This window comes from Parasteatoda tepidariorum, chromosome 4 (assembly GCF_043381705.1).
Source record: "Parasteatoda tepidariorum isolate YZ-2023 chromosome 4, CAS_Ptep_4.0, whole genome shotgun sequence".
NCBI classification, from domain to species: Eukaryota; Metazoa; Arthropoda; class Arachnida; order Araneae; family Theridiidae; genus Parasteatoda; species Parasteatoda tepidariorum.
Genome location: NC_092207.1, coordinates 7,007,716 through 7,023,701, shown reverse-complemented (window position 1 = coordinate 7,023,701; position 15,986 = coordinate 7,007,716). Strand labels below are relative to the sequence as shown.

Genomic DNA, 15,986 nt, shown 5'->3' with positions numbered 1-15,986 from the left:
TGTAATAATATATATATATATATATATACATATATCTTTAATTTAAACTCCCCTCTTAAAAAAAAACATTGTAATTTTTATTATAACATTTCTAAAATTGTGAACACAAAAGTGTCGCTGCACAGTGGTTGACAATCGCTGGGTTATGGATTTGTTGTGTAATTTTTCACGATTTATTTCAGATTGCCGTTTTACCACAAGTTTTTTATGAAACATATGGCTTATGTTTTTGCTGTCAACTTCTGGGTAGCTCATCATCTATTTGTACTGCTGATGTTAGTGAAGCTTTCCAGAATATTGTCGATGAAGCTGGCCAGGATATGACCGCAAAGATAGATCAAGTACTCAAAGAAGCCTATGTCATCACTCTCCTTTATGAAGTAAATGACGTTGAAAAGAATGTGTCCGAAATCTTGTTTCCTGTTCAGTTAGATGTCTCACCATGTCCAGGTAAATATTATTTAGTCCAATGTAATACTACAATTTTTGCTGAAATTTTTGGAATTTGTTAAATTTTAAAATCAAAGATGTCTATTTCTACCGCAGATAAACCCTTTTTTTATTCAAGGTTGCCACTCCAAAGGGAAAATCTGGAATATATGTGAGATTCAAAAATAATCTGAAATAACAGGAAAAATGCAAGAAATTTAGACTTTTTCTTTACAAAATACAGGGACTTTCGTTTCTTATTTTCGTCTTTTAAAAAAATGGTGACCACTAAATGTGTAATCTAGGGGATAATGAAAGTTGATATTCCAACTGTACTAAACTATTTAATTTACTATGGCATTATTTAAGTATGTTCAACTGTTCCTCTTTTTTCTCTAGGTTTTTCTAGCAATTTAAACTAGCCCGATGGCAGAACCGCAGTGACATGGCGAAATTGTCACAGAACGTTAAGATTTTTCTTTTGAAAAGTAAAAAGAAAAAAAGTTTTATTTTCTAAAGAAATTTACTCATTAAATTTGAATCGTAATAACTTTTTATCATGCTTAATTTACGCTGATAGTGTTGTAAATTGATGTAATGTTTCGATTGTATATTCGGCAGTTTTATTGATATTTATTGTCACATGGTTTTTAAATATCCCGATATATTGCAAACAATATGGAAAATTCAAATCGTGCATTTGAGTATTTACTATTTAAGGCAACGTAAGAGTATTTACTTGTTGGCAGTTATTATTATTGATTTGATTTCTCCATATTTTTGATATCCGATATTTTTTATACAATATTATTTATTATAACGACCAAATCTCGAAATGAAACACGCATTTGAGGAGCCTGAGCCGCATAATTTCGTCTTCGATTTTTCAGCAATTACTACTGTGGATTTCATGATTTTTATTATTCTGATTATTTACAAAATGAGAAGAAATAATTAATTATTGCGCTTCCCCCTCCCTCAGCAAAATGCAAGAATATCAGCCATAATTAGAATAAAATATTATTATATGTTCAATTAAGAAATATATATATTGTTCTTTTTTTAACTTTTTCTTTTGTAAACACAGCGTTTTTGTTATTTTAAATTAGTAACATATATGTTTGCTATTATTAAAAGTATCTTACAGAAAGATATTAGTGCTAGAGTTTTGTCGCAGATAGCTCAAGAAAATTGTGCCAAAGGGTAAACTAGTATAACTGAATATTGCTCGCTCAAGAGTGCCGTAATTGTTTCCTTTCAATATATTGTGTATAATATATACAGCAAATTTATCTCCATATTTGAGTGGCAACCCTGCTATTGCTACCACACAAACATAAGTTGTTCGGTAATCAAATTGAAAGATGTTTTTTTTAATGCATCGAAATATATTGGAACTGATTGTTTTATTGTTAGGAAAAAATTTTACTTGTAGAGCATCGACTATACATTTCTTTTTATATTACTTACAATTGATATTCCACAATTATATATAATATTAAATACTATTAAATATTAGAAACTGTTATACCTATGACTATTTAAAAAAAATTTTTTTTGACAGAATGATTCTAGTGTAATTCTATTTGTTTTATAATGTTCGTCAAATGTATGATTGTATGCACCTGGCAACCAAATTTAAAAGATATCCAGAAAACCTGTAACTGAAAATATATTATACTTTTTTTCCTGAAGTGCAAAATACAAAATTGCATGCTCATTAATTTAATGTTTGTGTGTGTCTAGCTTATCCAAAGCATTACAGACACAGAATTTTATTTCTTAGGTGTGAAATGCAACCAAAAGGTATTAAGCCAATAGCATGTAGTATATAACGCCAATATTATAGTCCTTTGTTTTTAAATTAATGAAGGAGTAATTATGACTTTTTCTCATGAAAGATAAGATGATAGGAAAGTTTCTTTCTGTATGAAATATTTTAAATGCTTTCGAAATTATGTGTTAAAAGTGTTGAGAGTCAACAAAAAATCAAACCAAACTTCTATAAGTTATGTAAATTTAATTTTGTTTGCAAAATACCTTATTTCATTAAAAACAAAATTGTATTTACTTGTGAATTAAATTGTGATATAAATTGTATTTAAGAAAAGTTAAAATTATTCATAAAAGTTCATCATTGTCATAGTTGGCCAGACAGCCCAATGTGGGCCAATGCCTTTCCTTTTCTTAAAAGTTCATTATATTTTAAAAATGAAAAGTAAAAATTTAGTAGATTTGTATAAAGGAAATTAAATATTTTTAAAATCTCAATGGTATATCATCTGTTAAACAAGCCTTAAATGTTAAACAAAGTAAAAAGATTTTTTTGTAATATTACTAAATAAATAATTTGTTAGAACAAATAAAATATCAGAATATTTAACAGAAAATATGTATTTCAATTAAAAAAAAATTTCAACACCAGAAAATTACAAATCCTGATGTGTTACAAATTGTTTTTAATTGTAAAATTTAAAAATTATAGCTTTTATTATTTGTTTTAAAAAGAAACAGATAATTGTATCAGAAAACTTTGCATTAAAACTTCTTTTCAGCAGAGATGCATTGATAATCATAGAAATTTTAAAATAAGGACATATTGTTAGTAATTTATTTTACAGGAAAACTTTTTATTGAAACATTATGCAGTATTTTGTTTACAATAAACATACAATCTAGTGTTATTGTTTACAATGTACATACAATCTAATGTTATTTCTGTTTTTTTTTTTTTTNAAAAAGAACAACTTGTTGAACTAATATCAACCGAGTTGAAATATTTCCTAAAAGTTATTAAAAAATAAAAATTATGAAACTTTCTTGCTGTGAAAATCATATATATTATTTAATCCAAAACTATTTAATTCAGAATCAATAGATCCTATTTTTACAACATTAAAAATTTTAATCATGTCTAACATGTCTATATTTACATATTTAAAATTCTTAAAACCATTTTAAATAAAACTTTCCTGTGCTATTTTTATAGCTGTACAAAAGTATGCAACTAATAATTTATTTATTTGTCTATTGATGATAAATATTCAATTATAGTTGATTGATAAAAATGTTTTTTCTAAATTAGAGTTAAGAATCAACTTAACATTGTAAATATTCCATTAGTTTTGTTAAAGTAAGTATTAGATTATCCAAAACAAGTACCTGATTATTACAATCCAAATTTTTTTTAATTTTTAAAAATGTCAGAAACTATTGAACAATCGTAAGAATCACTGTCACTTATTCTATTTTACTTCCACAAATCCATATTACAAGCTGATCTTGTGTAGTTTGTCTATGGTAAGAACTCCCCTTGCCACAAAGTCTGAGGTCTGGCTATGGAAACAAGAATAGTACATTTCAGGGAGGGTGCCATACAATTCTGTAATAACCAGAAGATTACACTAAATCAAATTGCTTTATGTTTTTATTTATACATTGATTTTACTTTTTTATTTTCTAATCATATTTGATGAATTTGCTTTTTAAGAGCTGATTTTTTAATTTAGTTCTAGAGACTGCCAACTTTTTGCCGCCGGATGTTCCGCTAGGACTTCAAGAAGGTTATGTTTCAGTAGTCAACTCTCCTCATGATTTTTTCATTCAATTGGCTAGTTGTGAAGATAAGTTAACTGGACTTTCTACAGAATTGTCCGAAATATGCGAAGTCTTGGGTGATGGTCAATACGTGGTGGAATCTCCAACAATTGGCCTTGCTTGTGCTGTTAAATATTCTGAAGATGAAAATTGGTACAGAGCTGAGATTATAAATTTGGATGGTGAATATTTGTTTTTTTCTTGTGTAAAATTCTACAGAATATGATAACTATGCTTTTCCCAGTACATTGATGTGACTGGACTGTATACAGTGTTTTCACTACAGAAAAAAAAATGGGAGAGAATTTCTCACCCTTTCTTAAAAACAGGTTGAGATTTCTAAAAATTAAAAAAACACGAATAGACTTGGGGGGAAAAATATTTTTTTAATTATAATACATTTTTAACATCTTCAAATTTCTTTCTTTTTTTCCAATGCCCACCTGCGTTAACATTATCTTCTAATTTCTAAGCCATTGAATATTTTTGCTGCATCATCATATGGAAAATGCTCTGCATCTACTTTTTCTTCAGCTATTCTCATTAGGTTGCTCAAATGCTCATCAGTCAATCTGTTACGATATTATGTTTTAATTCGGTTTTGGGTGCAAAATGACAGATGTTGAACTATTCGGAATCGCTAATTAAAATGGTAGCATTGTGCTTTCCTATCCTCTACATCTGCCAGCATAGGCTTTTCAATTATTTCTGTTATAGAATAGTGAAGTTATTTCCATGTTCATATTTCTTATTAGTTCTTCCAGCATAGTTTTTACAAATTGCTGTGAATTGTCGATGAGGGAGTTTGGTAATTCATTAACAGCTAAAAATAGAGCTAACTTTAAACAACTTATTATAAAGAACTCATTTTTTTTCTTCTCAACACTTGTAGTAGCTGTTTTGATTTTTTTGATCAAAATGGCGGAAGACAAAATTTTTTCCAAAATTCGAGCGATTCACGCGAGACCGAAATTCGAGAGATTAATAGAGTGCGTGGTCTTCTCGCATTAATCATTTTTTATTGCGAGAAAAGAAAAAAATATGTGAGATTCTCGCGTTCTTGAACTGTAGTGAAAACACTGGTATATGTAATCAATATCAAATCTTAGGGACTGATCAGTTATTTTTTAACATTCTTACTTTTCTCCCTCCCCATTTACTTATTTAAAATAAGTAAAGGTAAACAAAATCTTTCTTTATATATATATACAGTCTCTGGACTTATTATTAGACGCAATATAATATTCTATGTAAAATCTTAATTATCAGTTGATACTATACAGCTTTATTGTTTTGACGCGACTGAAACCGATTTTCACTTGTTTACATTCGTGTATCAATTAGTTGAATTAGGCGATAAATAATATAAATTCGACGATATATAAATATAGAATATTTATTATATCAGGTATTATATTAATAAATCATAATAATTAGACCAAATTAATAGGCACACTGTAGTGTTTAATAATTGCATGTTTTGCATGGGTTTATATGCAATACTTTTATATTTAAACACACATGTAATGGGTTTTCATTCAAAAGACATTTTATATACTTTCAATTTGCATTGATATATTATTTTTTTAGCGTATTGCATTATAATGTTAACTAATTGATACACGAACATATGAGCCGCTCAGAAGCCAATGCTGTTAATTCCATTTTTTGATATTTTCTGATTTTTGGAAATTTTGATGAAATAAATAATAATCTTCTTAGTTATTGAACGATTTACTCGTTGGTTACTTTTTTCTAGGTTAGACAGCCCTTTTTTTAATAGCTTCTGAATATATTGTATAATAATTTCAGAAGCCATTGTGAATAAGTCCACCTTTTATCAATATTTTTTTACATAAACTTTGAAATAAAAATTACATTCTTCTTCTTTCGATATTGTTGGTAACACTGAAAAACAAGAAATTCATAGTAACTCAGGGTTGCCAGACGTAGTATTTTTAATACTATGGTAGTATTTTTTTACCAAAATTTTTTGTAGTATTTTTTTTAGAATGTGGTATTTTTTTTTTAATTATTTTTTTATTTTCATTTCCTAAAACAAAGAAAAGTGCCACTCTAGTTTTGAAGTAAAAAACAATTTTTGAAATAATCCAACAGTTTATTTTCTATTAGTCACTGTATCTAGTGATGATTGAGAAAAATAAAAGTTCGTTTATACTAGTAGACATAAATTTCTTATCTTTTTCAGCTGCCAAAAGGTATAAGTCCTAAAATTTTTAAGATGCTGTCATTATTTCAATAAATACTTACGTTTTTATTTACACATCCTGTACATATCTTGTTTTTTTGCAGAGTTTACACCTCGAAAAAAGAGTTTATACACTTTTCTAATTAAATTAATAAACCAGGAATTTTAAAAACTAATGTATCAAAAAACATTAATTTTCTCAATTGTTGTGTTTTGGACTTAACAGCATTGGCTTTTGAGCGACTCATATACAAGTACAAACTACAAACTGGTTTCAGCCATGTAAAAACGACAAAGCTGTATAGTATCACCTAATAATTACGATTTTACATGGAATCTTAATATATATATATATATATATAAAGAAAGAAAGAAGATGTGCAGATGGTGATGAAAGATAGAAATCCATTGAAAAACAGATTAAATATAGTATTGTCTTTGCTTTCATTTTGGCAATTTCCAGATTCCTGAAGGGAGGGAGTGTTCAGTTATTACTTTACTGATGTGCTAACAGGGGTCTGTCCAGACATTTTGTGAAAGGTTAATTTTTTGTAAAATTGTGAAACGATTACTCGTAATTTGTATAAAATAAACGTTAAGTCACATTCTTTCAACCAGGGTGCTGCTTTTATGAATGTGTGCAAATAGGGTCCGGTTATCGCAAAATTTTTTTTTAGAAATGTGTAACAATAAACAATAAAAGCAACAATAAAATAACAATTGAAAAAACTTTGATTTGCGATAAAATCGACACCAATAAATCACGTCAAAAAATGGTTACATAAATGAGTGATTCTTTACTCTCAATTCGTAATATGTGCTAAAATATACAAATTTTAAAAACCATGCGGAAATGCGTAGCAATAACTGCCAAGAAAAGGATCAAATTATATCGAAATGATTTGCTATGAAATCAAAATGATATTCATAGCAAATCTAAATGATTTGCTATGAATATCAATTAGAATTTCTAGAACGTTTCATAACTTTCAAAAATTGTGGCCTCTGAAACTGTGTGAAAATGTGTAGAAAAAACCACCGAAAAGTCATTGGATTTACGATGAAATCGGCACACACAAAGAGCAATTCGAAGTCAAAACTGGAATTTGAAACTCGTGTATCCTAATAATGACATATTAAAAATATTGGAATTTTCAAAACTATGCCTAAATATGTATCGTTAACTACCGAAAAATAGCGATTGAAAAGCTACATTGATTGAGATTCTGTAAGTTAGAAAATTTCAAATTTACCCTTTTTTGTTTAAAATTGAATTATTTTTTAAAAAGTTTTGTTCATATTGTTACCGCGGACCGCACATAAAAGGTTGGTGGGCCGTTAGTGGCCCGCTGACAGCAGGTTGTGCACCCCTACGTTACACAATAACGAATTACGATTAGTTTGTAAAGTTTTTTTTAAAATTTTAGTAAAAACTAAATTAAGATAACTTTTAAATTGAAGTTTCTGGAATGCAAAATTTTTAATTAATGAAAGTATTGAGAAAAGTAAATTCAGCATGAATACTATAAAAGAAAGTTCAACCAAAAATATATCATAAGCATAATTAGTAAATGCAATTCAATAGAAGTATTAAATTTTTTTTTAGCAGTTTTAACTAATGTATTTTTATAAAACAAAAGTTAAATAAACCTTTCTTAAACATATCTGCGAATTTTTATGCATCATTTTGCTTTTTCAATCATCTTGTTCAGGTTTCCCAATGTACTTAAAAAACCTTGAAAGTCCTTGAATTTTGTTGGAAAAAATAGGGGCCCTGAAAAGTCCTCAAATTCTGTGATAGGAGATTGAAAAGTATTTGATTCTCTCAAAATTAAAATAACTCATGCTTACAAAAAAAGCGCAAAATAATTCAAGCAGAATTTATAGAAATTCAAATCTTTTCTCTTCCTTCATTATCCATTTGTCATTTTCTGAAGGATAGTTAAGGTCAGAAAAGTGAGAGTTCAAGATCCATATATTTATTTACCTCTCCTGTGATTATGATTGGATGACAAAATACAAGTAGGGTGTGGGAGAAATCAATTGTGAGAAAAATAAATATTGAAGCAAACCATGACTTAATCACTGGTTTCATGCAATTTGCTTCCTTTAGTTTCATGAAAAGTTTCACTGTCTGATGCCAGTTTTTAAAAGTTGACAAATATATATCCAATGTCAATTGGGCATTTTTTTATAGTCTTCAAAGTGATTTGAAAGAGTAATATTCTAATCTATATATAACTATCAGCTATTAGTAATATATATAATTTGATAACTATCAGGCATTTGCATTGGTAGCTAGCTGTAGGCTATGCGTATTAAACAATCTACAACTATTAAACAATGTATACTTGTTAAATTTAATGAATAAACTTTTTTTTATCAATTAAGCATTGTGCTATTAAAAATATACTATTTCTGCTTCGATGTAGTTATAAAATTTGGTTTACATGTATTTTAGCAGAAACTATATTACTGGATAGGAAAATTTGATTTTAGGTCCTTGAAAGTCATTGAAAAGTCCTTAAGTTTTAAAAAAAAAATTGAGTGGGAACCCTTTCATCTCATTTCAGTTTACAGTTTTATGAAGGCATATTAACACGTTGAGTGCCCTGACACATATCTCAAGTTATTGACACTTAACTTTCCGTTCAGGCCGCATCAGTCATCAGTAACTCTCCGTTTTAAATATGTTTATAAAACTAAACAATTTGCATTGTTCAGTTTTGTTTTGTAGTTAATTTTGTAGTTTTTTAAACAAATGCTTTTTAATATAATTGCTTAGAATTTATTCTAATTTCCTTAAATTTTATTTATTGCGATCGGGCAGTTCTAATTAGTGCTTGGCCTGATGATGATTTAAGGAAATCATGTATGATGGATCAAATCATGAATCAGGCATGGCTTTAAGCTTATTAATTCAAATGCAATAAAAAACCGTAAAAACGTGAACAAGATAAGCTATTTTGAAATTGATGGTTTTTAGCATTTCGGATGTGTTGTGGAATCTAAAATAAACAATGGGATGGGGTCACACCTATTCTTGGAATTAGTGTGGTGGATATATTAGGGACCCATGTGAGATAAAACCTGTTTCAATCATGGTTTCAATCATGGAAAGAAGAGTACACAAAAGGATTTAGTCATAGTAGAAAAAAGGATTTAGTCATAGTTGCCAACTCTACTGGATTTTTAAGTAGACTACTTGAATTTACCAGTTTTACCTGGTTTAGTTAAAATTCTCCTGTTTTTTGTACATTTTAAAAAATTCCTTAAAATTGAGCAAGTTTTCTAAAAAAAATCCCTATTGAAATAGAATTTTTGTACAGATTATTGCTTGAATATTTAACTAAGTATTAATAAGACATAATAAAGCCAACTTCATTTATAGAAATCAGTTCAAAACTTGTATTGTTCTAAAATTTTCAGTTTATTTTTATTCAAAACTATCTCTTTAAATTAATTTTAAAAAAATCTTTTAACAAACTTTGACGAATTAGATGCCTATTAATATTCGAAATTATGAGTATACATAATTCATGTTTAATATCAATCATAACTGGAAAATATAATAGTTTTTCTATTTTAATGATCTCTAAAATTTCCTATATGTAAAATTTTTAGTACAGTATGCAACAATTATAATGAAACTTATAATTTTGTAAAATTTTCTGGATTTTTTCCTATCCATGTTGGCGGCTATGTTTAGTGCTTTGAGTTGATTTTTTGGATAAAAATCGCAGTGCCCGTCTAAAAACACAAAACTTGAACACTGTTTATGGATATATCCTATAACTTTTGATTGATAAAAACAATCACTACTAAGTTTTTTTCTAAACTTTTACTTTAAACATGTAAAATAATTACACCAAGTAATTTTCTTAGGAAATTTTTAATTGAATAATCATTTTCTTTCTTATTTTCAGATTCCACTGTTGATGTTCTTTTTGTTGATTATGGTAATGTGAGTACAGTTCTCAAGAAAGACCTGAAGGTACTCGATGAAAATTTTCTCACCTCTCCACCCTATGCTATCAGATGCAAATTAAATGGGATTGTGCCTTGCAAGGGAGACCAGTGGTCTGAAACAGTGATAAATACATTTCAAGAGTCAGTACTGGATGCAGTTTTGGGAATAACATTTATATGCAAGGATATACCAGCCGTTGTAAATTTATCTAAAGAAGATAAAGACATAGGTCAGGTCTTAGTGGATTTAGAGCTAGCCAATGTGGATACATGTGCTGAAACTGATGAAGCCTATACTGATGATCACCTTGCTGCACCTATTGAAGATACCCTTCATTCCATACCAATAGATCAGAGCTATCCTAAACGAAAACTTACATCTACCAAGTTACCAGTTAAGATATGCTACGTTGACTCTTACACTAGATTTTACGTCACGCCTTTAGAACTGAGCACTGAGTTAGACACGGTGATGAAGACTCTTGAAATACTTTACACTCAGTGTGCTGACAAATTGGAGAGTAGTCCGACCTGTCTTGAAGAACCTAAGGCTTTTTTACCTTGTGCTGCACAGTACAGTGAAGATGAAGCCTGGTATAGAGCACTCATTACAGAAATTGATGGTGATAATATATATGTCACCTTTGTTGATTATGGCAATTCGGAAGTATCTTCTCTCAAAAGCCTGAAAACACTAACTCCAGAACTTTTGAAAATTCCTCCCATAGCGATGGAATGCAGCTTATATGCTATTCAAGCCATTGAGGGAAAGGACCAAGACTTGTTGGCAAAATTGGAAGAGTATTTTGTGGATGAAGTCGTGCTTGAGATGGAGGTGTACAAACCTGAAGAACCTTATAAAGTGAGATTGTATCACAGTGGCTCTGATATTGCCGAGTTATTTTGCGAAGACGGCTTAGCTAAAGAAGTCATTCCACCTCCTGAAGTCGATCTGAGCTCAAATTTTACTGACGATCTTAAAAAGAGCCTACTCGACGCTGCTGATAAAAAACAGGATGCTGAATTTCAGGTGCGAGAAATGCCTCAAGTTGAAGAACTTACTGTAAATGTTAAGCATTGTGAGGTTGTCAATGAGAAAATAGTTTTGTTTGCCGTTCCTGTGGACTCTGAAGAAAATCTAGCCAATTTTCAAGAGAAATTACAGGATGCTTATAGTGAAAATCAACCGTCATTAGAAAACACGTGCGTCTCAAATTGTTGTGTTGCTAAATATGCTGAAGATGATAACTGGTACAGGGCGAAAATCCTAAATTGTGATGAAGAAGGAATTAAAGTTCAGTTTGTTGATTATGGAAATATTGAGACAGTAAACAGCGACGATTTAAGAGAAATTTTACCAGACTTTCTTAGTGAACCAGTTTATTCTACGAAGTTTTGTCCCTTAGGCTTGGTAGTGGTAAAACCAGACGAAGTTCGAGAAAAACTAGATGGTAGTCTTTATGATAATCCTGTAAACTTGCGTTTGTGTAAATATTGTCAGAGTCCAAATAGTTTATGTTTTACTTCTTTAATTTGTGAATCTGAAGATTTGTTAGAAAATTTTTTGAATGAAAATAGTTTATCTCAAATCTTCATCTTCAATAATTCTCTTGGCCGAAAATTTGATGGTGTTATTGAAAGCTTTATTGGAAATATATTCTATATTTTACCCACAGATTTGTTTAAAGAAAGAGAGGAATTGCTAACCCAATTAATGAAGCATTTCAAAGATGTCAGCACCTCTTTGGATGAGGTTAAGCCGTCCCTTTTGTATGCTGCAAAAATAGAGGATAAGTGGAATCGGGTGTCCATCATAAGTTTGTCTAAAACTGATTCTCTAGTTCTCTGTGTCGATTATGGTGTTAATTCTACTGTTGAGCTTTCAAATTTGGCTCTCTTGCCTTTAGAATTTCATCATAAGCCATTATTGCTACATCCTTGCACCATTAAAGACTATGAAGATATGCCTTTAGAGTGTCGTGAAATAATATTAGAAGGAATTGAGAATGGTAAAACGTTTAAATTTGAAATAGATAATGATTATTCTAATGATCTTATGTTAGAAGTCAAGATAGTGGCTGAAAATTCTATTAATGTTCCAGAAAGTGATAAGGATCAGAAATGCAAGAATCCTGATGATACTGCCGATGATTCTATTAGTACTAACCATGGCCCTAATGATCCAGAAATTTCTGAAACCTTATTATTGAAAACTAAATCAGAGTCAGAAGAAATATCTCCATCTGAGGAAAACGAAGAGCACATGTGTAAAATGTTAGGAGAAGTTGGTGTATCTGATGTTATGGCATCTTGTGTGGATGATGCCAAATATTTAGAAGCACATGATGATAATGAGAGCTCTAAAATAGCCAGAGATGTGAGCAATAATGAAGAAATCTTGTACTGCCCTCAACCACCTGAAAGTGTTTTCATGGGTGGCAAAAAGGAAATTTCTACCGATATATATGATGGAACTAATTGTGAAATATTAGATTATGGTAATGGAAAAGAATACTCTGAATCAGATCAAAGGGATGAAGCCAGTAAAAATGACCAGTATGATTATTCGGAACATGCATTTGAAGGTCAAGAAAAAATTTCCAAAAAGACCAATTCCAATTTTGATGAGTGTGAAGATGATGCTAGAAGTGATATTAGCCCCGACAGTACTGAATTACAAGATAGTGAATGCGAACGAGCTCGTGAACTCTCTGATGTGGAATCTGAAATTAAAACGTCCAACAAGCAAGGAAATGAAAGAAAAGAGACCTTCCCTGAAATAGAAATTTCCAATTTGTCCAATGAAGATCTAGATTTAAATCTTGATGGTCGAAATAACTCTTTGCAGGAGCCTGAAAGTTCATGTTTAGAACATTGCAATGAAACAGAGGATAGTTCTCAAGAACCTGAAAGTTCCTGCTTTGAACTTTCTACTGAAACAGAAGATATTTCTCAAGAACCTGAGAGTTCTTGTTTAGAACATTTGAATGAAGCAGAAGATATTTCTCAAGAACCTGAGAGTTCCTGTTTAGAACATTTGAATGAAGCACAGAATTTTTCTCAAGAACCTGAAAGTTCCTGCTTGGTTGATGCAGAGGACTTTTCTCGAAAGCCTGAAAGTTCATGTTCAGAAAATTTAAATGATGCAGAGAATTTTTCTCAAGAACCTGAGAGCTCCTGTTTAGAACATTTGAATGAAGCACAGAATTTTTCTCGAGAACCTGAAAGTTCTTGCTTGGTTAATGCAGAGAACTTTTCCCAAGAGCCTGAAAGTTCCTGTTCAGACAATTTAAATGATGCAGAGAATCTTTCTCAAGAACCTGAGAGTTCCTGTTTAGAATATTTGAATGAAACAGAAGATATTTCTCAAGAACCTGAGAGCTCCTGTTTAGAACATTTGAATGAAGCACAGAATTTATCTCGAGAACCTGAAAGTTCCTGCTTGGTTAATGCAGGGGACTTTTCCCAAGAGCCTGAAAGTTCCTGTTCAGACAATTTAAATGATGCAGAGAATCTTTCTCAAGAACCTGAGAGTTCTTGTTTAGAATATTTGAATGAAACAGAAGACATTTCTCAAGAACCCGAGAGTTCCTGTTTAGAACATTTGAATGATGCACAGAATTTTTCTCAAGAACCTGAAAGTTCTTATTTAGTTGGTAATGAGGACTTTTCTCCCGTTCCTGAAAGTTTATGTTCAGAAAATTTAAATTATACAGAAAACTTTTCCCAAGAACCTGAAAGTTCATGTTTAGAACATTTGAATGAAGTAAAGAACATTTCTCAGGAACCTGAAAGTGCACGATTAGAAGATGTGAAAAGCACACCAAAAGTGGAAGCTGAAAGCCTATCTGAGATAATCCCTGAAACTTCTATTAAAATACAAAATGACGGCAATGTAGTTGAAGAAAATGATTGGGATGAAAGACCAGAATGTGATATAAAACAAGAACTTTTGGCACATGGTAAATGTTCTGTGCCTGCGAATGTTGCTGCAGAATGTGAAGGACATGGTGATCATAACTTACCTTTAAAGGAAGGGTCTATAACAGATAATTCTTCAGAAAATCAAAGTGATGTAGTTAGTGATTTAGAATCAAATTTATCTGAAACTGTAAACAATCATGACCCACAAAATTTCACAATTAATGAACAAAATACTGTGAGGCAGCTTTCTGAACTTGCAGGAGAAGCATGTGCCCAACAAAGTAAACTAACAGATCCTCCATACAGATTATCTGACGGAAATGTCTTCGTCTCTCACATCACTGTCTCTGGTGGCTCTATTGTGTTTCCCGCCATTCCCAAAGGTCTACTGCCCAAACTTTGCCTATTCAAAGGATCTTTGCAACAAACTTACTCTCTTGAAATGCCAATTCCTGATTCTGTATCTGTTTCAGATTTATATGCAGTGTTCTATGAAGGCGAATGGTACAGGGGAAAAGTTTTAGGCACCAAACAGAAATTGGTCACTCTCCTATTCATAGACAATGGTTTATGCCCCAATATTGAAATGACGGCTGTCCGGTACTTAAATGAGGAGCACAAAGCTGTACCCCCGTTCGCCTTGTGGTGTGTTTTAGCAAGTGCCTTCTGCCTTCCACACAATGAACAGATACTGCAAGTGTTTCTGGATGCTATGTTAAAGGATGCATCAAACACAAAGCAGGATATTGCAGTGAGGGTGATCCAAGAAGGAGAGCCCTATAAGGTCAGTTTATTAATTGAAGGTAATGAGCTTCTGAATGTGCTACTGTCGGAAAAACAAATCATCCAGCAGCTGGACAGTGCTTTGATCCCACCCGGAGAACACCTTGCAAAAGTGTCGTGTTTAAACTCGGCAGGCAGCCTAGAGATGCACGTTAACCTCGTGTCTGAACTCGAAAAATTGAAAGATTTGAATAGTTCCATGCAGCTTACGTACAACACAGATAATCCAAAGTCACCTATAATTGAGTCTGCTGTTTATGCTGTGCAACACAGAGGTGTTTGGAGAAGAGGTCAAGCTGTTACTTCTCCTACTGGAATGCATATTCATCTAGTGGATTCAGGGGAAAAAACAGACATTGAGGATGTTTATCCTCTTTTACCCGAGCACTGCATACTTCCACCCTGTTCTATTCCGTGTGAATTGGGCACAGATGCTATTGTTGCCAAGTGTGATCCCTCTGACGTTCTAGAAATGCTTAATGAAAAAGAATTTAAAGTTCAGGTTGAAGCTTCCACGGCAAAGTTGGCTGATGAACAGTTTTTAATTCACCTCAAAGAAATTTTAGCATCTCTCCCTGCTAAGCATTAGGTAAAATCATAACGAGACTTCATTTTTTATTTTTTGTTATAATTTGAGAAACAAGAAAGCATTATAGATTTTGTACAGACTTCATTTATCCTTTAATTCTCTTTTCAATTATTGATCTTGTCACCTTTTCATAGTTTTGCTTCGGAAGGACGCAGAGCTTCTTTTTTTTCTTTTCAGTTTGCTCCTGTATTAACATTACTTTCAAATAACTGTGTATATGAAAAAGAAAAGACATTATTTTATGTGTAAGCTGAGTTTACCAGGAGAAATAATGTAAATAAATATTTTTTGCTACTTTTGTCTTGATATTTTATTTACCCTAGATAATGATGGACATAAGTTTTATTATATAATATATAAGGATATAAGGAAAGTGTTCTTGTGATATGATAAAATAAATAATTATAATAATAATTGAATTACTTTTAAAATGTATTTAAGAAATAAAATGATAAGCAAATTTTATGTTTATTATGGCGACAGTGC

The 15,986-nt window shown here is 30.9% G+C and overlaps 1 protein-coding gene across 1 annotated transcript in view; it reads left to right on the top strand.

Annotated features, from left to right (window-relative positions):
• The window catches only part of LOC107447409 (uncharacterized), a gene marked incomplete in the record, with an annotated part of 21,722 nt that extends 5,924 nt beyond the window's left edge, over positions 1–15,798 (top strand). Inside the window, 3 exon segments of the mRNA XM_043052136.2 lie at positions 192–450; positions 3,939–4,208; positions 10,162–15,798. Of these exon segments, the coding sequence (XP_042908070.1) occupies positions 192–450; positions 3,939–4,208; positions 10,162–15,500 (5,868 nt within the window).
• Between the last annotated feature and the right edge of the window lie 188 nt (positions 15,799–15,986).